This window comes from Sesamum indicum, linkage group LG2 (assembly GCF_026168435.1).
Source record: "Sesamum indicum cultivar Baizhima isolate 11 linkage group LG2, ASM2616843v1, whole genome shotgun sequence".
NCBI classification, from domain to species: domain Eukaryota; kingdom Viridiplantae; phylum Streptophyta; class Magnoliopsida; order Lamiales; family Pedaliaceae; genus Sesamum; species Sesamum indicum.
Window position 1 is genome coordinate 22,414,184 of NC_142658.1, and position 23,956 is coordinate 22,438,139.

The following is a 23,956-nucleotide window of genomic DNA, read 5'->3' on the forward strand; positions in this document are numbered from 1 at the left end:
CCTATCCTAACAACTCGAGACGAAGGACATAGGCCCAAAACACCCCTGGACTTGAGCCATGATCAAGATCCAACAAAGAGGATCAGCCGAAGGCCCATAAACCTAACAATCTCTCCTCTCCACATGGTGTGCAGCTGGCCCATCAATCAACCGCCTCGTCTGACCACGTCAATTTAAAGTAAGGAAGGTTTCCCTGACGGCTGAGATTTCCTGCAAATAAGGGGTCTCCCCTAACCGAAAGATACTTTTATTGGATATATCCAATTTGATTAAGATAATTTCACACTTATCCCATCACCTTAACCCATCCCCCGAGAATTTGGAAAGTGGAATAGTCCCCCAGCAGGTGGAGGCACTCCCCCTACATATAGGTTTGGTCCCTTAGGCGGGGGACGTCTCTTTTGACATTCCAAGCATTTCTTCAAGCACCCATCAAGCATTTCTCTTACAAATTCACATATTTCTTTCGATTTAATCAATATATTCCGATCCCTTATTATGTTTATTAATTTTCTTCTCTTATTTTTCGTTGAATCCAATACTAATTTAGGCGTCATAATGCTAACTTGTCTTTTTTGCAGGTTCCTTCTCTTTAGGCCCATAACCATTTCAAGCCAAGTCTGGAACGACGATCTAGATTCATTAGACTTGTATTATTTTTGCACTCTTCACTTTTTATAAGTAAAGAAAAATATTAGTACAAGACCAAATATAGATATAGTAAAATAATAATAAAAAAATCATATATGAAGAGACACACAAGAATTATATATATATATATATATATATATATATAGGAGGCAAATTACAATAGGCACTCCTGATATTTGCATAATTATAAATATATTTTTGTTGTATGAAAATTTACCAATGGTTTCTTGATATTTGATGAAATTATGTAATTTTTTATGAAGGCTTGAAATTGTCAATTTTGCACTTTTTATATTTTTTTTATTTTAAAAAATACAGAAAAACCTATATAAGGTGGATGAAAAAAATTATAAAAATATTGTCCACTTATTTCCTAAAATATCTCAATTTTTTTCTTAAAAAAATAAATAAAAATATATTTCATAGTCCACAGTGGCATTTTGCTTAGTTTATTACAAAAAATGAATGAAAAACCAACGAAAACTAACGAATTGAATTAGCTGTTTGGACCTATGTTAAAATTAAAGGATATTGAAAGCTTTTCAAACAAAAGGTTATTTATATTCATAAAATTTAAGAAAGTTTATTTAATTTCTCCTACAAAAATTAAAAAATAGTTCCGTCAAATTAAATATATCAAAGAGATAGTATGAATAATAATAATAAAGAAAATCATAATATACACATAGAACAATGCATGTATCTATGTTCCATTATTTGAGAGCTATCATTGATTGAATTAAATAAAAATAAAAATAAAACGTTAATTCCTTCTGTGATCTTTCTTTCCCATGAGTTGAGGTTCGTGATTTCAATAACACATTTAAATACAAACCACCTTCTTATCACAAACTCTAATGCCAACTAATTTGATTACTGTCATAATTAAATTGACTTGAGATTAATAATCCACTAATATTATTGACATCCTCTCATTCTGTGTTGTTTCCTTTCGTTAATCATGCACGTTTGATGCGCCATAATCCACTAATTTTCTTGCAGTTTTTGTTTTTTTGAAGAAAATTTATGGCAATTAGATTGTAAGTATTTAGAGCTTAAAATTTTCTGGACAAACAGCAACAATTAAGTAAAATTTTAGATTAAATTCAATATGTTATAAATTGTATATATTGTGTCTTGATTTATGGAAATGAAGTCGTGACAGCAGGTTCAACCCCACGGACGTTGTAATTTGGATAAATTCGATAAAATTATAAATATTTTTTTATTGTTAGAAATATTATAATATTCTTTTTGAATAAATGATTGTCTAACAAATAACTTTCTACAATTGACTGAAACGAGAGTTGTTTGTTAGACGATTGTTTATTTTAGAGGGTACTTGTAGTTTCTTAAACAATAAGAGAAATTTATAATTATAATAAATTTCAAGGGAGCACATTGATTATAATTTACCCATATAACTTTTTAAAAAGTGATTTATTTTTTATACTAAAAATCTTGTTTTTGCTTGGAAATCCACATATGTCATCAAAACCTGATTTCATAATATTTTGCCACAATTTCATTTAAAAGAGTATTTTAGAGATAAGAACAAAATTAAAGTACCTATAATATTATAAAAATGAATTTATTTCTTAGATAGTACAGTAGATCCATGCCTCTTAATTCAAACGACGCAGCGACAGCAGTGATGTCGGCTGCACCTGCACGTTCCTTCATGCACCCCTTCCCCCCACGAGCTCTACCCAAATACTCGGCGAACGTGTCGGCAGCTTATTAGTTCAGGAAAACTTCCCTGCAGCCTCCTTTTTTGAAGATCCCATTACTCTCCACATCTCCTTTAGCCACGTGTCGTAGTTCTTAACCTTTGATCTCGGTCAACGCATGCAATGACACCACGTGTCCCTTGCTACGTTATTCAACGGCGAACCTATATATATACATATATATAGCCAACTGCCACCACAAGAGCAAGAGACAAATTGTCATATACAGAAAGCTCTCAAAGTTCAAAAAGTTCCTATATAGACTTATCTCTTTGTTTCTTGTATAGTTTCTTGAAAATTTCTTCTCTTTGATACTTGTTGCTCAATGATAAACAAATCCATTGAGTTCACCCGCCGGATTTTAAATTTTCCGGCCATTCGTCCCTGTGAATCAGTTTCTTTGTCTACGCTTCTCACTTCTTTGATCAACCTAGGCCAAACAATATGTGGCTTTAAATCTAGGGCATTCTTCACAAACAAGAAAAATGCAAGAACCTCGATCCAATTGATCGAGACCCTTGTTGTTTTTCTTGAAGAAATTCGAAATGGGAGTTCAAGATTTGAGGTTTCCATGGCTTTGGGCTTGTCTGAGCTCCACTTCATCTTCCAAAAAGTTCATTACTTGTTGGAAGACTGTGCGGGAGATGATGCCAGGCTATGGATGCTGGTGAAGTCGGAGAAAGTGTCGACTCATTTTAGCGTGCTGATGAGAGCTATTGTGGTGGCTTTGGATGTTCTGCCTTTGGCGGACCTGGATGTTGCTGATGAAGTCAAAGACTTGGTGGAGTTTGTGAGAAAACAAGCGCTGAAAGCGAAGTTTGAAGTGGAAAAGGATGACAGAAGAGCCATGAGAAAGGTTCTTGGGATTATTGATCAGTTTGAAGGTGGAATTGCTCCGGAATCCAGTGATTTAGAAAGGGTTCTGGAGCATTTGGGAATCAGAAGCTGGAGTGAGTGCAATAAAGAAGTAAAATTTTTGGAGAGTGAGATTGGCCAAGAGTATTTGACTGCTGAGAAAAGGGAAGTGGGATTTCTTAGTTGTCTGATGGCTTTCATGATCTATTGCAGATGCACTCTTTTTTCGAGTGTAGACAATGCAAGAAAGGGCTCACAAAAATCTGACGGAAGGTGGAGCAGTGAGCTGCTCAGCTGTTTGAATCCTGATGATTTCAGGTGTCCGATTTCGCTGGAAATCATGACTGATCCCGTGACAATATCAACTGGGCACACGTATGATCGATCTTCAATCCTGAAATGGTTCAGGTCTGGTAACCACACCTGTCCCAAGACAGGTGAGAGGCTAGTCTGTGTGGATCTGGTTCCAAATCATGCTTTGAAGCGGCTCATCAAGCAATACTGTCATGAAAAGGGTATCCCATTTGCTGAATCGGGCACGCAAAATCGTGAATTAACAAGATCATCAGCTGGTGCAGGCAGTCTGGCAGCTGAACAGGCCATGACTCTGGTTGCCAGTTTTCTCGTTGGCAGGCTTATGGCTGGAAGAAGTGAGGAGCAGCATAAGTCCGCCTACGAGATTCGTCTTCTTACCAAAACAAGCATTTTTAACAGGTCTTGTTTGGTAGAAGCTGATGCCATCTCGCCTCTGTTGGATTTGCTTCTCTCCAGCAATCCAGGGGCACAAGAGAATGCAATGGCAGCATTGTTGAATCTCTCAAAGTACTCCAGAAGTAAGACAATCATAGTCGAAAATGGAGGATTGGACCTATTAGTCAATGTTCTGAATCGGGGACTAACGACAGAAGCTCGCCAGCATGCAGCCGGCGCATTATTCTACCTTGCTTCGGTTGAAGAGTACCGAAAAACAATAGGGAGAATCCCGGGTGCTATTCCAGGCCTAATGGACTTACTCAGGGACGGCCCTGACCGTGCAAAAAAGAATGCATTGGTCACAATTTTGGGGCTCCTTATGTACCCTGAGAATCACTGGAGGGTTCTGGCTGCTGGATCAGTCCTCTTGCTGGTTAATCTGTTGTCGTCTTCCCAACGGGAAGATCTTATAACAGATTCATTAGCAGTATTAGCAACTCTTGCAGAGAAACTTGATGGAACGATGGCTATCATAAGTGCAGGAACTTTGCCTAAAATCATTGAGATTTTGGGCTCTTCCGAATCCAGAGCTGCAAAAGAGTACTGCGTCTCGTTGTTGCTCGCATTGTGCATAAATGATGGAGCAGATGTGGTTCCTCTTTTAGTAAAGAACCCATCTCTAATGGTGTCTCTATACACCTCAATTACTAACGGAACGTCCAGATCAAGTAAGAGAGCTACTTCACTCATCAGGATCTTACACGCCTTCCACGAAAAGAGCTCCTCCGGGTCGATGGCTTCCGCACTTCCTCAAGAACACTTTGTCCATGTGTGGTGATCAAATTTTTAGCTATTGCCACACTTGCATACTTAACAAGCATCTGTAATGTACATACACATTTCTCTGTAGGATGCTTGTTCTATTTCTAATTTTTTAGACTTTCTTGCTTTCTTCTGATTGATTACTGTGACAGAAGCTCAGTTTTTTCAAGAGCTTGTCACTAAGGGTGCTCGTGCTTCTGTTTTTTTTTCTGATGAAGCAGTACTGTACAAGTAGTTGTTGTATTATATGATTCCTTTTACTTGTGCTAATAATTATAAGAATTATGTTTGCAATGTAATAAATCTTTCCTTGTCTAAATTTTATTTACTTTGTTTTTGTCCCAGATTACAGTTAAATTTTTAATTATATTTCTTTTCGCTCTTAGAAAGGACGCCTGTCAATCACATATTAGGGTGCCACATAAAACTTTATGCGTTTGGTCCTGCATTGATTATATGTATCAATTGATGTAGCAGCAGCTAGTAGGGATGGGCCTTACTATTGCTTCTTCATTTCATTTTCATCTCAGTCATGCAAAGCAAATCAGGGATATATCATAAACCTTCATCATATTTCTTTGTTTTTCCACCTGATCAACTACATGCTTGATGTTACATTTCACCAAACAAAAAGGAGAAATAAAGAAAATAAAAATAAACACCGACTTAGAGGTGTTATCAATAAATAAATAAAAAATTAGTGTTTTGATATCACAAATCACCCTTTATCAGTGAAAAAAATTCCCATTTTTTATGTTAGATATAAATATACATTAGTATTCAACTTAGAAGTATGCTATATCTGTCTCAACACAATTATTTTTTAAATTATTGGTGCATTATTGTATGATAAAACGATGAATTTCATTAATTTTCTTTTAAATCGGGGCAAAATTATATTGAATCCAGTTTTTTTGGTAGTTTTCGACACAATAAATTATGGTAATTACGTAATTTACCGTTGTATTTTAGTTTTTAAGAAAAATGAGAAGAAGAGAAAAATATACGAAACATGGTTTCATTTTTACATTTTTCCATTGAACAGCAGCTAGAATATGTAGCTTAAGCCTGTTTAGTTGATCAAATCCCTCTGCATTACTGCAGCAGGTGCCATTCACATACATATGTTGCTTCTCAACTACAAAAATCCAACTAGTAGTAAATGGTAACTGAGTGCTGAAATGATCAAATTGGATCAACTCCATGCTTAAAGTGGGGTCCACCCCCCCGGAACCGTTAATCTGCCACTGTCCAAGTCATATCATTCTCAAAGATCCAATGGCACACCTCAATCTTGCCGGGGCCTGAACCCAATGCAATGAAGGCCCCATGCCCCGGGCTCCAAGATGAGGTATCCAAATGACAGATGGCAACACCATGGTTTATTCTGGCCTTGGATTCCGCATCCAAAATATCCGCTTCGTAGACCCGAACTTTTGGAACTGAATGGCAGTAGTATACCAAGTACGGGAATAGGCTCTGATGACAAGACACTGATTTGGTCACGTTCCCACCGTTGATCCCTTTGACCTGCCCGATCGTGATATTACCATTCGACCCTTGTGTATTCTCTGTCGTGCGGACGGCTACATTCCGGCCAAGAACGGAGGTTGCAAAGTCGATCATGTCCTCGATCGAGGCCACACACCGCTTGGTCTCACCAGGGCTTGGTGCCCTCTCACACTCGTTTAATGAATTAACCAGCATGCTCGTCATGCTGGAATCATTCTCGGCATGGAAAATGTTCTTTAGTTCATCAATCTTGGAGGTCGAAAAGGGTAATTTTGTAACAATAGCCCGCGGCAAAAACGACCTTTTGGGCATTTTGTCCCTAATATCAGGCATAGGCATGACACTGCCACTCTTCAACATCTCCTCTCTGAAAAATTTCCCCGGCTCCACTGCCCACCTATTTACCTTTTTGCCCTTGGCTGCTAAGGAAGCAGCTGCGGCAGCGCTCTCATTAGTGTAGCTAGCAAATGTGACACCTTCTTTTGCATAGGCTTTGAAAGTGGTGTTCAGAGCATATTGCTTGAAATCGACAGTTTGGGCAGAGGCATCTTCGCCGTACCCACTAAATTTAGTATTGCCATCAGTGACATCCTGCGCGTAAGTCGCGAAATCCATCTGGGCAGCATTTGATTGCTTTCCGTAGGATCGGAAATCATCCCCTCCGACATTAGAATCACTCCTGTAACTCTTGAAACTCTCGACGGCAGAATTTCCTTCTGCGCCGTAATTCTTGAATGTGTTCTGCGGGTTATTTGTTTCGTCCCCGTATGAAGTGAACGTGTCATTGCCACCATTTCCAGTCTCGCCGTAATTCTTGAAATTGGAGCCCATAACGTTGGAATTTTTTCCGTAGTTGGTGAATTCATTTGTGGCGCCGTTGCCGTTCTTGCCGTAGCTGGTGAATGTCTGGTCGCCAGCATTGATATCTGTGGTGTATTCAGTGAAAATTTGTTTCCGTCCGTTACTGTTATCGGCATACTCGTTGAAACGGAGGTTTGGCACGTTTACGCCGTGGTTATAGTTGCTGAATTCTCCGTCGCCGCCAGTGGAGGCAGTGCCGTAGCCGCTAAAGCTCTGGTCTGCCATATTCACTTCCGTGGCGTAGCTAGTGAACTTTTCATTGTGGCCGACGGCGTCACGGCTGTAGCGGCGGAAATTGTCTGAAACTACGTTGTCCCCGTCGGAGTAATTCTTGAAAGAGTCAACACCGCCGAGCCTGTCCCCGCCGTAGTTAGTGAAATTCTTGTTAAGGTACGTGGCGAAGTCGACATTGTCCATGTGTTTTTCCAGGCTTGGCGATAAATCGGGGAAGCAAATGAGGTTGGCTTTGGTGCAGAAAAGAGGGAGATGCGTAGAAAGGGCGTTTTGATCATTGACGAGTTTGCAGAAGGAGGCATATTCCGCGGCGGTTAGCGGCGAGGCTTTGTCGAGCAAGAACGATGGTTCCGGCAAGTTGTTGGAGATTTGTTTCTTCCAGTAACGGACTACGTAGCCCTTTGGAGTAAAAGGGTTTTCTCCGGCGAGGGCGGCCAACACCACCTGCATTCAAGCAATACACACATCAATTAAGTCGCACGGCGGCGTACATACAAACCAACACACCCATATAACCAAGGAGATCACGGACAAGAAAATTAACAACTTGATCAACACTGCGAATAATTAAGGATAAAGGGGCTTACATCGTGGGATGGAAAAGAGCAGGAGATGAGTAAGAGGAGGAGGAAAAGAGGCGGAGCGGTGGAGGAGTGCATTTTTTATAAGTGAGAGAGGAAGATGAGTGAGGAAGAGATGGGCGGGTGTGGTTAGTTTCTGATTGGAGTTAGGATTTCATTTCTTTATAGTGAGGGAGAAAGGAAGGGGAAATTAGGGTGGATTGGTGTGATTTTTGAAAAATAGGATGGAGCGGTTCTCATGTCATACTTTAGGCATCACGCTTTGTGTCATACACACAAATAACAATGAAGCAAACTTGCTGTCGCGCTTTTAATATAGATCACACTTTTAGTTGCTGTAATACAAAAGCGGATTAGATGATATTCACGTTAAGAGTGCTTTGAGTTGAGGTGTTGGCATCCCCGATTTTTGATCCAATAGTTTGAGGTGGAAGAAGGAGCTGAATTTTTGGGCTGCTTTGTAGGAACATGATGCATGCATTACTACATATCTAAGGCTTGAACCACACATGACACATCTCAGTCAAAATCCTGCTTGCAAAAATGATGGGAACTTTTGAACCCCAAATTTCCTGATCTAGGTTTGTTTACATTTACATTCACTCATCTATGATTTATTTATATGAACTTGTATAATTATCTAAAAGATAGGGGTAGTTTGTATAAGCATGTCATAAATCAAGGAGTTTAAATGTAATTATTCCTCAAAATGTTTGTAGATTTCCAATATTTTCCTTTTTCTTTTCTGGTATAGTGTGAAAGTTGGAAATAGTGAATAATAATTTAACATCGTATGTAGATTTATATCCACAATAACTCATCTATCAAATCGTCACATATGTGGATTGAGTTGGTCGAGACAAGATAGATACATTGATTTATGTATCTGAATCAAACTTGTCTATAAATTCCTACTTTGATTGAATTACAAAAACGTCTTCTTGTAATGTTGAAGATTATCCACACAAATGTGTCATTTTCAAGATCACCGTGATGAATCTTCAATTTTGTGAATCATGGAGTCTTAGAGAATGCTTCAAGAAAAAACAAAGAAAAATAACATGGAGAAAGTAAATAAATAGAACACTTGAAGGTTGAAATTTTTTAATCCAGATCAAATTCAGTCGAATCTAAATCAATTATATAATAATTATAATACACACGTCGTGTGATTGATATACAATAAAGAAAAAAAAATCAACCATATATAAATTTATCATACTTACTATATAATTGATTCAATTTGATAAGACCTAATTTTGATAAAAAATTTACATTTGGAGGATTTTTTCTAAGCATACTGAATTCTGAGGATATGTTTCCTTAGGCTGGAGCGGGTTGCTTCTTCCACTCGCCTATAATTGGGCCTTAAAGTAGTTTTATTGTTTGGTCATAGGCCTAAAGATGACAAAGGTTTTTAGCCGCATACCAGTGTGGGGTGTATCCATGATTTTTGAGCTCAAGTGGTGTTCAATCACCTAGCACTGCTGGCTTGGGCCGGTCTACTTCGTATTGTGGGCTAATAATTGATAAATCAAGTACTGGAAGCATATGTTTGTCATAACAGCACACACACGAATTGTGTGCGCGTCCGTGCGTGCCTGGGATTCAGACATGAGGACGTGGCCAAGGAAATTGAGATGCATACGTAGCTACATGTGATGTACATAAATTCAAATCAATCTACAAAACAATAGTGACCATACAAGGTAGCCATGTCTTGTTTGCTCATCATCACTTTGCTATCCTTTTTCATCCACATCTCCCCTCCAATCCTTTCAACTCCCTTTAATTTTTGTCTCTACTTGCAATCTTCCTCCATACACACTTCAAATATGTGTTCCAAGTGTAAAATCTTGACAGCACACCACATCATCAACATTCTCTCTCGTCGTTCCCATATAAACCAATTCAAAATCAGTCCCCCCCTTCCTACCTTAGTATCTGCTAAACCCTCCAATTATCCCCAGATTCCAAGGTAGTACCTAGTACTTTTCTGCACCCAATCCCCATATATAGTACCCCTATGTATTTTCTTGACAATTGTCAGCTGGATGCAGGAGCATAATTATTAAGTTTAGAGGAAGCTTGGTATGGCTGGAACGTTCAAGAAATGCATTACGCTGTGCTGCACCAGGAAACCCGTGGTAATTTTGACCTCCTTTGTGCTCAATTTTGTTGATACTCCCGTTGTAGTTTTATCGCAAATATGGCTTTTCACACACACACACCCCCTTTCTAGACTATGGAAGATGATTGACACTCCCTACCCATCTTCCTTTTAAAGGGAGGAAGCAAATGTGAGAGATGCTTCTTAGATGGCATCCCATTGAAAGAAATTAGACATATAGGAGGACTTGGCAATAAATCATATACGATTTATATGTAATACATTATATTTTAGGAAGAGAAGTGTAATTATTTTTTTAAATAATAGGAATATAAACCGACTGAAAAAAACAAATTCTTTCAGAGAATACAACATCAGTAGATCCAAAGGTCCGGTGAGTTGAGTCACTTTTCTTTTGCCTAAAATAAAGGGGCATTTGAAGTTATGTCCGTTTGACTTGTCCATCCAAACACGCCACCAGCCACATTTGAGTTACATTACATTACATACCAAATTTTTATGAGTTCAACACTTAAATAATTAATCATAATTCTCCGGCCTGTGAGCGTGTTATCTTCTACTTAAAAAAGTATTATTATTATTAATCAAACAGTAGGAATATTCTAAAGTTGATTACTATTTTATAAGTAAGTGTTTGGATAACCATAATTAGAAAGCAAATAAATTAAACCAAATAAGAGTTAATTAAGATACATCTTATGATTTATTTTGTTGGTTGACATACCATTTTAGTAATACTGATTCTTTTAATAATTTCTAATTTAAAGTATTATTTAAATAATGAGAAAGTAACTTTTTAGGACCAAAAAAGGAAAAGAAAAATAAAGAAGTGGTGTCCACAATCCACTTACCATTTTCCATTAATATATCTCCACCACCCCACCCCTTGAATTGAATAATATTCATTTCTCTATAAAATAAATAATTATTAAAGTATTTATAATTGTATATATGTATAGTCCAACCAACCATAGTTTAATTTATTATCCATTCATTTAATTTTTAAATTAACCATGGTCATGAGCTCCTTGTATAAAACAAGAACCATGGGACACACTTGCCTTTAGGACACAACACAATAATCCTTGGTCTAATTTCCTTTATTTTTCAACTCAGAAAAAGCTATTTCCACAGTCATTAATCCCAAGAAGGGTTCGTCTGCAAATCTCGCAAAATAATTCACTCTAAAAAATTATTTATTTTCAATATTGTTTGTATTTATACAGCGTATGATTAGATACGTATGTGGTGTTTTGTGTACATAACAAGAGGATTTTATGTCTGGGATTTTGCAGAAAGAGGAAATGGTAAAGGACACGTACGAGGAAGCCATCGCAGGACTGAAGAAGCTTCTTAGGTACCGTATGTCTCTATGTATAATTCTTCTCCGTACTCCTCCTGCCATTTTTACCTACTTGTTTCCCATTTCTGTCCCTCTTTCCTCGGGATTATCGACACTTGTCATAACAGTCAACACTACCGACCTTTTCTTGTCATTTCACACCCTGCCCGGATAATACGCTTTTCTTGCATCATCGGCGGCTCTCATTTGTAACGCCCAAACAGTTTTTCAACTGTTTGTTTACGATCAACTGTGGGTCCCAGGGTGATGTGCTGAGCTCTTTTCGGTTTTCTGCATTTTCTTGGGATTGCAGTGAGAAAGGCGAGCTGGAGGCGGCTGCCGCCGCGAAGATCAGACAGTTGACGGCGGAGTTGGGTGGGGCCACCGAGAAGGGGGCGGTTGAGAAGCCGGCCTCGGACCCGGATGAGAGGATCCGAACCGGGTTCGATCACTTCAAGAAAGAGAAATACGAGTAAGTACTTTACTTTGTTGACGTATGTTCACTGGCATCAAAATGCATAAAAGTTTTGTACTTTGTGTTACGGTGTTGGAGCCCATTCGACATCCAAAATAGAAAAAGATGCCGGATTCTTGGAGATGCCGGAAATATACCATCCTGCAATCAATGAAATTACTTATCTACCCTCACATCACTATTTAGTTTCTTCTTGGTCTGGGATTGGGGTGGTTAGTAATTTCGTCTGTTATTCTAAAGTTGATTTTTGAGGGTACAATTTTTTTGTATTTGTGGATAGTATTGAATTGGGTCCTATAGGATTTATGACCATTGATGAAATGAAACTATAATTCGAGATCATTGCAATATTAAAAAATTAAAAACTATGTAATAAAAAAGGAATGCAGATGACTGATTTTTATACATTTGGACTTGTAGCAAAAATCCTGCTTTATATGGTCAGCTTGCCAAAGGACAAGCCCCAAAGGTACCAGTTCTAATTACCAATATTTTGGAATACAAAGAATTTGAGCTTTGATTTGTCATCATATGGTAATAAAACTAAAAGTGAATTATGGTATACGTAGTTCTTGGTTTTTGCGTGCTCGGATTCCCGAGTATGCCCTTCCCACGTCTTGAATTTCCAACCAGGGGAGGCATTCATGGTCCGAAACATTGCCAACATGGTTCCACCATTTGACAAGGTATAAACATCAACTATGATATATTGTTTAATTTATTAAAACATCGATATAATTAAGTACATAATTTCAAGAATTTTGCTTTGAACCTTTTTATCTTTGTTGGTGTGTGGGTGTGTGTGTATTGCAGACGAAATATTCGGGAGTGGGGGCTGCCATTGAATATGCAGTACTGCATCTGAAGGTGATTACACTAATTAATTTATATATAGTGTAGTCTAATTCTATAATTCCCCAACATTGATTCTAACTTTTCAGCATTTGATAATGTAAGAAAAAGCAGTTGGTTTAGTGAAAGTGGGTGTGTGGGAGGTGGTCAGATGAGGCACGCAAAAGTCCAAACCCCTACACCATATAATATAATATAATATAATATATACTGCTTTAATTAGTTAACTGGAAACCCCACCTAATTCCACGCTGCCTATAATGGGGTGGGTAGAGGTTTTGTAAAATACTACTGATTTGTTACTGTATTAAGTTAAAGATTTTTTTTTTTACTTATCATATTTATATCAGTCAAATAGTTTTTCTCTGAAGAAAATATTAAAATTATTTGTGGATGTACTGAGAAAAAATATCTATATTATATATTAAGATTTAGGGCTTTAGAGAAACAAGGTTTGGTAGCCAAAATGTAGATTGAACAGAATATACTTACTTGCACTTTTTCCTTCTATAAATAATTAATTAGTTATATCAATTATTTTTATTCATATAAATTTAAAATTTAATTTATTTTATCAACTTTGATCAGTAAATAATTATTCAAAAAAATTAATTTGTTTGGATGGATAGTAATAATATATAAATAATGATATAGGTGGAGAACATATTGGTAATTGGGCACAGCTGTTGTGGAGGCATAAAGGGGCTCATGTCCATTCCTGAGGATGCCACCACTCACACTCATCAGAGGTCAGTGTACTGTTGTACTCTCCAATTTTGCAACAGCTGCATTTTTTCATTATTTCTTGTAAATTGAATACTGAACGTTTCAGTTCCACAATACATATGCAGTGATTTTATAGAAGAGTGGGTCAACATTTGCAAGGCTGCTAAGGCGAAGGTGCGAACAGAATGCAGCAATTTAGATTTCGATCAGCAGTGCACTCTCCTTGAGAAGGTAATTCAATTGAACTAAGTGTGTGTGTAGAGAGAGAGAGAGAGAGCAATGTGGTGGTGATGAATTAGGATTAATTTATTATGTTTTGGTTTCTGTTGGAGGGATGAACAGGAAGCTGTGAATATATCACTGGCCAACTTGTTAAGCTATCCATTTGTGAGGGAAGGTGTGATGAAGAAAACCCTTTTGTTGAAGGGAGGACACTATGATTTTGTCAAGGGTTCTTTCCAGCTTTGGGACTTCGACTCCAAGCCATTACCCTCTATCACACTCTGACTAATATATATATATATATATATATATATATAACCTTGTCATGTCATCATGTAATGTAACTCTTACCATGATGTAAAATTAAGACATTCCCTTGTCCCTAATAATAAGTTTCTCTATTTGGCTTCTTTATCTTTGGTCTGTAAATTAAGCAAGCTACTGTCCAGTACTGTTGCTCATGCTCTGTAAAATGACAGTTTATTTAATTTTCTTTTCTGGGTCTTGTGTTTTTCGTCAAATCTTCATTCTCAACTTATTTTTCATACACAATACCGTGTTTGCTAAGACACTAATTTCGCAAATCCAGCTATTTCATCTCAACAACTGATTATTTAGCGTACTTTTCAAATTGAGGATGCTACACTCACATACTATTTCAATTTTTCTTTGCTCTATTAGTACATCATATTAATAACAAGACATATATATATATATATATATTTATATGTACGACATGACTCCCCACGGCAATCTTTATTCAACCCTCATATAATCTCTGTTTCATAGGCAAACGGGCTCTTACGGAATTGGAAATATGACCACCTTTCCAGTGGCTCGATTCGTTTCCAGGTAGGAGAAAGCTTCATTCACCTTGTCGAAAGGAAAGGGTCCGTTCGGATCGAGCACCGCCTTCACCTTCCCACTCTCCAGATACGGATTCAGTTTCTTTAAGAACTCTCCATTTGAAGTGACCACAAATCCAATTGCGGGTGGTGTGACCGGACCGAATATGGTTACGACACCACCACCTTCCTTCACTGCCTTCACCGCCCGATCGCTTTGCCCTGTTCACATTCAAAACAATTCATGTTATTACATCTATATACTCATCATCTTAATTAAAATGCTATGATATGATGATCGCCGGAGTTTTCATGAGGCGAATAGGGTCATTGTCTTTACCGACAGCATCATAGACTACATCGAATTTCTCAGGCAAATCTTCGAAGTTCTCCTTGGTGTAGTCGATCACCAAATCAGCGCCCAGGCTCTTTAGAAATTCCAGTTTTTGAGTGCTGGAAGTGGCTGCAATTCTTGAAGCACCAAAGACCTGTTTCGCAAGCTGCAATATCACCAAGCTCTTGTTGAAAATAAATTTTAATCCATTGGGTAAACCTTCTAGGTCCACCATGCTCCTAGTGGAAAAATAACGAAATATGTACAGAGAAAATCAAGATCAATACAGTATATAGTAGGAGCATTTCACCTGAATGACAAGGGATCCAACACCACCAGCACCTCCAAGGACAAGAATAGATTTTCCCTCAGACAAGCCAGCCTTTTCGAGACCTTCATAGGCTGTCTCAATTGCAAGAGGGAGAGCTGCAGCCTGGACAAAATCAAGATTCCTGGGCTTCACAGCCAATAATTTCTCCTCAGCAACCGTGTACTCAGCTAAAGAACCCAACTGTTTGGGTTTTTCCAATGCTTTCTCATTGATGTCTCCGTACACTTCATCTCCTTCCTTCAGCTCCTTCACTTGACTCCCAACTTTAACAACGATGCCGGCAACATCGTGCCCTGGAACAATCTGAAACAGTTGAATTTGTATTAATAGGCAATACGAACATGCTTGAAAATAACCAAGAATTCGAATAATAGAAAAGGATGATGATGGAGAGCTACAGGAAGAGGTGAATCAGTGGCCTTGATCAGCCCAAGTCTCCTCTTGAAATCAACAGGATTAAGAGCAGCAGCAGCCACCTTAATCAACACCTGATCATCCTTAACTTCAGGCACAGCAACATTAGACTCCAGCTTCAAAACCTCAACACCCCCGTATTCACTGTAAATCCAGGCCTTCATTTCTATCCTAAGAGTTTATAAAAACAGGCCCTTCTGCGCGCAGTGGCCTGATCTTTGCAGCCTATTTATAATTAGCTTAGACAGTAAAAATTGGAGGGTTTTAGTTGTATCATGGAGAGTGGAGCGGTCTATGATTAATACTCCGGACAGTGGTTAAGAGATGATTGATGTTCATGGTTTTACCTATTTTGCCACTTCAACTTTCTTACCTAACATTTTTGTTAACTATGTAGCATTCAGTCTAATTATGACTCAAGACCCCACATTCTGTCAATGGTTTAGTCACTATAAACATAATCAGGGTGCAAAAGTTTTCTTTCCAAGCTGTTGGCAGGTTCAATGTATTTGGACATGAATTTATTTGCTTTAAGGTTCTTTTTCATGTTTCTTGCACATTGAATGCATTTGGACATGTTTTTTATGCGGATACCATAATCAACTGTTTTTTGAGAAGGTTGTGCTAATGTATGTCTTTTCCAGTCCCAAAATTTTCCAATTCCTTGTTGCAGGATAGCAAATAGTCCTGACGCTTACCATCACACCAAACTTAAAGTGCACAAGTAATTTATAAACAAGAAGGTTTGTAAATGTTCAATTATGACCACATAAAACATACATACACACTGCCCACAAAAAAGAGTTGATCGTATTATTATTTAACATTTTCTTTTATTATTGCAGATTGTAGTTTTTAATTGTTCACCACTTCTACCAGTCATTCTCGATAGCACTTGTCTCCGTCACAGATCCACCCTTCTGCTGGGGCCCCTTCTGCATCTACTGATTCTTTTCCTCCCACATCTCCTTCTGTTCCCTTGCTATTGTCGCCTAACGCGCACTTTGGGTGCAGATCAAAGTCGCACTCTTCACAATAGTACGACCAAATGCGTCCCTCTTCTCCACAATCATCACAATTGAAGAACTGGCGCTTGGTGAGAACAAGCTCATGATCGTGAAGAGCGGATTTTGAGTTCTTAGGCCACCCCTCTGCCATCTTCTCATGCGCTGCTTCAATTTCCTCTAGCCGTTCTGTAGTGAAAGGAAAAGCTTCTGCACCGTGGTACATGATCAGTTCCCGAACTTCAGTTGAGACCGTCCTGCCATTTGGCCCGATTGCAATGACCATCGGAATGCCACGAACCTTGAATAAGCGACCCAAAAATTCTTTCCTTTCGTCGCCGAACGGAAGTGCAAGCCAGGGCATCTTTGAGAAAAATTCATCAAAAGATGTTTCATCCCTGTCACTTGATATGAATACAACTTCTAGCACGTTGCCGTTTTTGTTGATTTCTTCATATGCTTTTATGAGCGCAGGCAGGAAAGCACGGCAAGGGGGACACCAGTGGGCAGAAAAGTAAAGCAGTATGTTTTTTCCAACAAGATCAGACACAGGGATCTGACAAGGGAAGATCTTTCTGTTAGAAAGAACATTGTTTTGAACTAGACAGAGGACCAGAATAAAAACCAGAAACTCAAACTGAATCAGCCAAAAGAATTTACCAATAGGATGCATAGAATACCAGTGAAATACCTTGAATTTCAGTGAAGGAGAGGCCATAAGAACATAACACAATGAGGAATGGAGTTAGTGTCATCACCGAAACATGCTTACCTTAATCCCATCTTTGCCAATTACAAAATCACAATCTTTTGCCACCAAAATGGATTCAAGTGTTTGTGCTTCCCTCTTTGCCTTTTCCAACTCTTCAAGCTCTGCAAATTTCTCAGGCGTGAAAGGATAGGCCTTTGTGCCATGTTCATCGACAGCATCAGCAACATTTGAATGAAGTGTCTTCCCGTCTGGGCCAATTACAACCACAGTTGGGAGGCTTTCAAGCTCAAAATATCGGAGTAGCTTTGCACAGCATTTGTCCTTGACAGGCAAAGAAAACCATGGCAAGTGTTCAAATGCTTCTTTGAATGATTGTTCATCATCATCAAGGGGTATCATAACAATCTCAAAGTTCTCTCCTTGTTCTTTCAAACTCTTATATACTTCAACGAGCTTTGCATTAAAAGCAAGGCATCCATTGTATGTGGCCAGAAAAATATACAAGCCCACTGTCTTACCTTCCAGCTCAGAAACAGGTACCTTGTATAAATAAGGCAAAGAAGAGAGTACATCAGAACTAGACCCACTGGAACAAACATTAGAATGGTTCTACTCAGCAGAAGAGCAAAAATAAGAATCACCTTTTTCCCATCAGCTGTGATCACATAGTCTCTAGATTTTGTAACCAGTAAGGTTTTCAATGACTGGTTCCTTTTAGCTTCTTCTTCTTGTTCCACGAGTTTCTCAATATGTTCAGAAGTAAAAGGGTATCCTTCCACTCCATGTTCTTGGATGATTTCTACACCATCGCTGGTCAATACCTTACCATTTTCATCCAGGATTTCAAGATGGGGTATTCCACTGACAGCGAACAATTCATCCAGTTGTCCACGTGTCTCAGAATCAGAAAATGGAATCGCAAGCCAAGGCATCTTAGAAAAATAAGCATTAAATGACTCGTCATCCTCATCACTAGAGACAAACACAATCTCAAAGTTGTTAACTTGCAGGAGCTCATTGTAAACCTCCACCAAGTTTGGAGTGAATCGCTGGCACGGACCGCACCATGATGCAGAGAAATATAATCCAACTATCTTTCCCCTTAAACTATCTACTCTAACCTACAAGAATTAACACATTTAATGAATCTTCTATCTGTATAATAGCAGTAGCCAATCAAACCAAATGAACTCTGAAAAAGAAAAAAGAAGCTATACACAATGAAAATCACTTAATACACTATGCAAACCCTCTCTTCACTTTTCCTTATCGAGTCAACAGTTTCCAGCTTGTACACAAAAAATACATTTCCAGTCACTGAAAAGAGAATCGTGGTAAGTTAAGATACCACTACAATCAATGAATTGCAACTCAATGAAACCAAGTTTTTGCCTTCATTCTTGAAGGAAGTATGTAACTTTAAAAGCAGAAACTTAAGATATTCCAGTAACAAGTATAATTAGAAAGTAGGAAACCCAGCAAATGTACATGCCAAGTTTGGGGTAAATGTTTCAGATACCCATCCAGTTTCCATAAATTTCTTCAACAATTAGCATAAACAATGAACAAAATGTTTTGATTTTCTTACAATGTAGTCAAAACCCAGAAAGCGTAGCAGAAATCAATTTTGAAAGCAATGCTAACAAAACTTTGAGATGCAACCACCTCACAACCAATCCCATCAAATGTTAAACCTCCCAAAAGACCGAAAATAAAGTATTGAAAGCACGATCTTTCGGACCGGCAGCACAAAAACAACAAGAATGAATTCTTAGAACCAAGTAAGAAATTGCACAAACCCATAATAACAACCTAAACACTAAAACCAAAGAGATGACCAAAAACAAAATTACCAGAACCACATCCTGAACTTAAATAGAAACACAAGAAGAAACGAGCCCTAAAATTCAAGAAATCAAATAGCAACAAACCACAACCACCCCGCTCGGTCTAAATAACAAAACACAGACTCGGAAATTACCTGATCACCGTTGTTGCGAACAAGGAAATCCCTGTTTGGAACGCATAAAATAGAAGCAAGGTCATATTTCTTGTCCTCATTAGTTCTCTCAAGCTCACCATTTTCTGGGCTCTCCATCAGTCACTTCAAGAAACCGCTAATCCTGAATGAGGTCAAGAAAACACTCAGAAGGGCAAACAAGCGCACAGAGGTTAAGACCTCAGAAGTGCTGAGCTATTTATATTTAAAAGAGAAGAGAAGAAAAACAGTTGATATTTTCTTAGACAACAATCCTACGCGCGACGTGGGAATATATATTTACGCAGGAGATGACTCACTACAGCGTCAACGTCAACGTCAACTAGAAAATCAGTTCCAGATACTTTGCTTAATATTGATGGTTTTCTGTGTGAATGGGACGTCGGCATCAATCTCAGCCGTAAGTTCGTTCTTCATTCTGTAATTACGGTCACAATGCCTATATTTTCGTTTTCTTTTTCTTCCTTTTCTTGTTTATATAATTTCTGAAACTTCCTACTTTGCTTTTTATATAATTGAATTAGGTATAAATTATGGTAATAAAGTTTTTCACTTTTCATTTTTTTATGCTTCGTTGGAGAACACATTCTCCGAATAAATAAATAAAAAGCAAACTAATAAAAAAAACATGAAATACAAAGTTATATACAGAATAATATCTTAAGAAAAGAAGAACATTTTGTAAATTTAATCTAAGATATTAAAATAACTTTGTCAATTTTTCAGAACGTTAGCATCTTAATTGTTTCGGGCCTCAATTGGATCGTCCTACATATTTGAGCCTAAAATAAACCCATTCAGATCAATGTGTGCTGCTCAAGATTTTCTTGAATACGTTGTTTTCCGGCGCATTTGAAGCCCATAAGGTTGCAGTGGGCTCCAATCGAGTCCCACACAATACAGTCCGAAATAGATTTTTTTTTTGGTAATGTGTGAAATTATGAACTGAATTGCGTTGTTCCAAGCAAATAATAGACATTGCCATGACACTAATTAATAAGTTGTTCTAACGTAATATTTACTAATAATTGAAGTATTCATAAGTTAAACTTTTATTATATTAATTTAATTAAATAAAATTAATATTTGATTAAAATTAGCAAACTAAGTTAATTTTAGCTGTGTATGAATAGAAAATCATTAATTAATAAACAAAAAATATAGTTATTTGTAGAAAAAAAAAATTAGAGTCATGGGTGTGTAAGGAATAAACTTGTATCATATATAATGAAGATTAAAGTCCCTTTGGGAGATGGATGTACTGAGCTTATCTATCTATCTATCTTTGATATTACAATATAGTTTTTTCTTTTTTGAAAGTGTTGATATTATAATGTAGTTTTAATATATTTATTATGTGATTATGCAATAATATTGATTGGGGCACATAATTATTGATGCGCGCGACGTCGAGCCCACACAGCCACCGACATCGATCGACATGCTTCAGCTTTCTCTAAAAACAAAGAATAAAAACAGAAAATCAAGCCAAGAATGTCATCAATTAGCCCATCACTTCATTGCCAACTTTACATCAATTCGAATATATATACAGCTATCATGTTTCACACTCCACTCCACTCCCCCCCCCCCCTTCTCTCTCTATATGTATATATCAATGTGTGTGTATATAGATATATCGTTGTGTAATCATGGGTGAGCACGCCTGTGTGAAATGATGAAACAATTACCCCATATCTTTTAGGTTATTAAAGTTTTGTCCCGGGCCACTTATTGAATTTTAGGGTTTAGGATGCAATTTATTTTATGTGATATTGTAAATAAGTAAATTATACCTTATAAAAATTATTTCTCTAATTTTTTAAAATAGAGCAATTTAAGAAGTAAAAAGGTAAATTTTCATTTTGAAAGATACAATGTGATATTTTGCTATTTTTTATAAAGAGTAGTTTACACATATAACATATTATATGGAGGTTGCTTGTATATTTCCCTTTAATTTTCGGATGTTGTAATTTGTGATTTTAGGTTTTAATTAAAAAAAAATAGTCAAGGTTGATATCGCTAAAAAAGACAGATTGACTAAATTTATATTATAAGGCCTGATTCAACATGTTTTACATTAGAGTTTAATACAAGTAATTCACTTTCCCCAGAAATGATAAAATGGTTGTGGTATTTATACTAATACAACTGTGTATTATTTAAGGTAGGTACGAATAAAGTATTACTTTAACCCTCAACTACCTCCGATTTATTGGTGGGGTTATTCGAATAATTCGTTATACCACATCAATTTAATAAATTTTGACTTAGCATTCCTTTTCGACAATATCATTCTTGTCTTATTTAACTAGATTTCTTTCCTTCACACGAGGCTTTTGTTTCTAAAGACGGGTTTAGTCTCCATCTGCAAATATAATGTAAGTTTGATGACAAATATATATATGTAAGTTTTGGTATGTTATCCGGTTATACAAACAAATACTGCAAAAACGCATCGATTCATTATTCTACAACAATATGATGAGTTTAATACATAAATGAATGTTGGTAGAATTGTTAAACCCAAGAATAAAGCAAAAGCATAAGACACCTTCATTGATCAATGTGATGATGTTCAAAAAAATCTTTCTTTCCTCTCCTTCTCCTGTAATAAAGGACGCAAAGAATATCTTTAGTTGTCTCTTTATTAAAAGAAAATCTCTTCCTTTTTCACTTCAAAATACCTTCTCTAATTACACCATCATTACCCATAAAACCACCCCATCACCCAACCCTACCTATCTTTGATGTTCTCATCACTCAAAGAACATAATATTCTTTTTCTCTACCCAATTTCCTCTCATTCCCCAAACAAACCCCAAGACCCAAAATGTCACAACCCCTTGAAGCATACCCTAATCCTGTCATGAGATCACAACCAACTTCTTCCAACTCCAACGGTTCGTTTGGCCCTGTTTTCATAGTCTTGGCCGTGATCCTCGTGGTATCCGCCGTGGCCTGCGTGCTGGGACGGCTGTGCAGCAGGCGGCACCACCGTGGGAAGGAGGTGCACCACCACCACAACCCCAAGGCCAATAATAATAAGCAGAGTCACGGCGGGCTAGGGCCTAAAGAGTGGGAGTCCAGGCAAAAGCCAAGCTTCAACATGAGAGATGGGGACATAGAGTTCGGGTTCGACGTCAAGCGAATGCCTTCAGCTAAAATGGCCAACCACGGAGGAGGAAAGGGTGTGCCACCTCATCATAACGGCGCCGGACACAAGCCGGAAGTTAGATTTGCAGATAATGTGTAGCTAGCTAGGGATGTTAATTGATGAAGATGCATGCATGGATGGTGTGGTGTTGAACAGAGGATCTCCCTCAAGGTTATAAACATAGATATCGATCTACTAGTATATATAGTTGATGTTCTTCAAATATAGCATGGTTAATTAGTTGTGCCCAATTTGCAAATTAATTAAGGATTGTGAAATGTTAAAATTTGGTGGTGGTTTGATAGAAAAGGTGTTATATTAAGGTATTTACTATTTGGATTTTCTATTGCAAAATTTATTTCATCATCGTGCACTTCATTCACTTACTATACACATGTCATGTGTATAAAATTTTCTCTAAATAGAATACATGATATCATATTTATACACATAAAATCTGTATATTGAATGAGGTAAAAACTGGAATAATATTCGTAATAAAAAATTCAATCCCATTTATTGCACATCTATTTTTTTCCCCTCTAATTTTCTATTTTATTCTTTTTTTAGTCGAATTAATAGAATACATCGATATATCATAGATTAATCAATCAATGATGAATTATGGTTTATTGAATAAATAAGCATAATCTATTGGTAAAGATTATTATAAAAATAGATGAATTTGTGTAGTTATTAATAAAGTGTGATGAGAATCTCAAAACGAGAAGGTTGTAACTTTAGCACCATATATATAGAGCATATTTTTGTAGTGGTATTGCGTATCTACCGAAAAGGGGCCCGCAGTTGTACTTAATTATAAGCTGCAAAATGGTATGAACACGTTAATGCACTTTTTTCCGCAATAACTGCGTCTGCAGAAATGATATGATTATAACTCCAACCCCTTGGAAGGGGGATACGCTATAGCCACTACTTGGGCCCAAGCCCCATTGCTGGGCTCAAACTTTATAGCTCCAACTTGCCAATGCCATAGAGCGAGTATTAGAACTAATATCATTCATCAACCAATACACAGTGAGTGGAGTGGAAGATGCAAATATTTCTCTTCAACTTTGCACATTTTGAATACACCACTTTTCATCAAATACATCAACCCATTACATATATATTATCATAACCAAGTCTTACACTATGGTACCTACCCTTGGGTTTGGAAACATGCATATATACTATGATCCAGGGATATGGATACGAATGCCACGATATGAAAAATATAAAAAAATTAAGACACGACACGATACTAATATGGGTATATATAATATATTTTTATTATATATATTTTTAATTTTTTGTAAAATTAAAATATGTAGTATGAAAAATATTAAGATAAATATAAAATAAGATGCCTTATATCTATATTAATTGAATGTGGCTTTAAAAATATACATAATCAGACTATTTAAAAAAAATGCAACGAATTTTTTAATAATTTAAGTTTAGTTAAAT

General features: G+C 37.2%; 6 protein-coding genes across 7 annotated transcripts; 3 read left to right on the top strand and 3 right to left on the bottom strand.

Moving 5' to 3' along the window:
• Window positions 1-2,565: 2,565 nt before the first annotated feature.
• LOC105156769 (U-box domain-containing protein 19-like) lies at window positions 2,566-5,054 on the top strand. The gene has a single exon (XM_020692163.2). It carries the CDS (start codon window positions 2,707-2,709, stop codon window positions 4,765-4,767), a length of 2,061 nt encoding a protein of 686 aa, XP_020547822.2. The 5' UTR covers window positions 2,566-2,706; the 3' UTR covers window positions 4,768-5,054.
• Window positions 5,055-5,789: 735 nt separating this feature from the next.
• LOC105156603 (polygalacturonase non-catalytic subunit AroGP2) lies at window positions 5,790-8,335 on the bottom strand. The gene is made up of 2 exons (XM_011072781.3): window positions 7,946-8,335; window positions 5,790-7,802 (listed from the first exon to the last, which is right to left on the bottom strand). The coding sequence occupies exons 1-2, from the start codon at window positions 8,015-8,017 to the stop codon at window positions 5,988-5,990; spliced, it is 1,887 nt and encodes a 628-aa protein (XP_011071083.1). The 5' UTR covers window positions 8,018-8,335; the 3' UTR covers window positions 5,790-5,987.
• A 1,424-nt stretch (window positions 8,336-9,759) lies between these two features.
• Window positions 9,760-14,192, top strand: LOC105156604 (carbonic anhydrase 2). 2 transcript variants are annotated; one of them, XM_011072782.3, is made up of 10 exons: window positions 9,760-9,917; window positions 10,000-10,086; window positions 11,366-11,427; window positions 11,726-11,884; window positions 12,308-12,356; window positions 12,457-12,573; window positions 12,701-12,754; window positions 13,394-13,488; window positions 13,591-13,696; window positions 13,808-14,192. In XM_011072782.3, exons 2-10 carry the CDS (start codon window positions 10,033-10,035, stop codon window positions 13,970-13,972), a joined length of 861 nt encoding a protein of 286 aa, XP_011071084.1. In that variant the 5' UTR covers window positions 9,760-9,917; window positions 10,000-10,032; the 3' UTR covers window positions 13,973-14,192. The 2 variants fall into 2 exon arrangements, with proteins under 2 accessions (XP_011071084.1, XP_020547627.1); XM_020691968.2 differs by lacking the exons at window positions 9,760-9,917; window positions 10,000-10,086 and adding an exon at window positions 11,082-11,222.
• Window positions 14,193-14,279: 87 nt separating this feature from the next.
• Window positions 14,280-15,910, bottom strand: LOC105156605 (2-methylene-furan-3-one reductase). The gene is made up of 4 exons (XM_011072783.3): window positions 15,596-15,910; window positions 15,177-15,500; window positions 14,873-15,032; window positions 14,280-14,754 (listed from the first exon to the last, which is right to left on the bottom strand). Exons 1-4 carry the CDS (start codon window positions 15,773-15,775, stop codon window positions 14,489-14,491), a joined length of 930 nt encoding a protein of 309 aa, XP_011071085.1. The 5' UTR covers window positions 15,776-15,910; the 3' UTR covers window positions 14,280-14,488.
• A 412-nt stretch (window positions 15,911-16,322) lies between these two features.
• LOC105156607 (DC1 domain-containing protein) lies at window positions 16,323-19,577 on the bottom strand. Its single transcript, XM_011072784.3, has 4 exons — window positions 19,309-19,577; window positions 17,969-18,448; window positions 17,388-17,867; window positions 16,323-17,171 (listed from the first exon to the last, which is right to left on the bottom strand). The coding sequence occupies exons 1-4, from the start codon at window positions 19,423-19,425 to the stop codon at window positions 16,491-16,493; spliced, it is 1,758 nt and encodes a 585-aa protein (XP_011071086.1). The 5' UTR covers window positions 19,426-19,577; the 3' UTR covers window positions 16,323-16,490.
• Window positions 19,578-22,018: 2,441 nt separating this feature from the next.
• Window positions 22,019-22,849, top strand: LOC105156608 (uncharacterized). The gene has a single exon (XM_011072785.3). It carries the CDS (start codon window positions 22,163-22,165, stop codon window positions 22,583-22,585), a length of 423 nt encoding a protein of 140 aa, XP_011071087.1. The 5' UTR covers window positions 22,019-22,162; the 3' UTR covers window positions 22,586-22,849.
• Window positions 22,850-23,956: the final 1,107 nt, after the last annotated feature.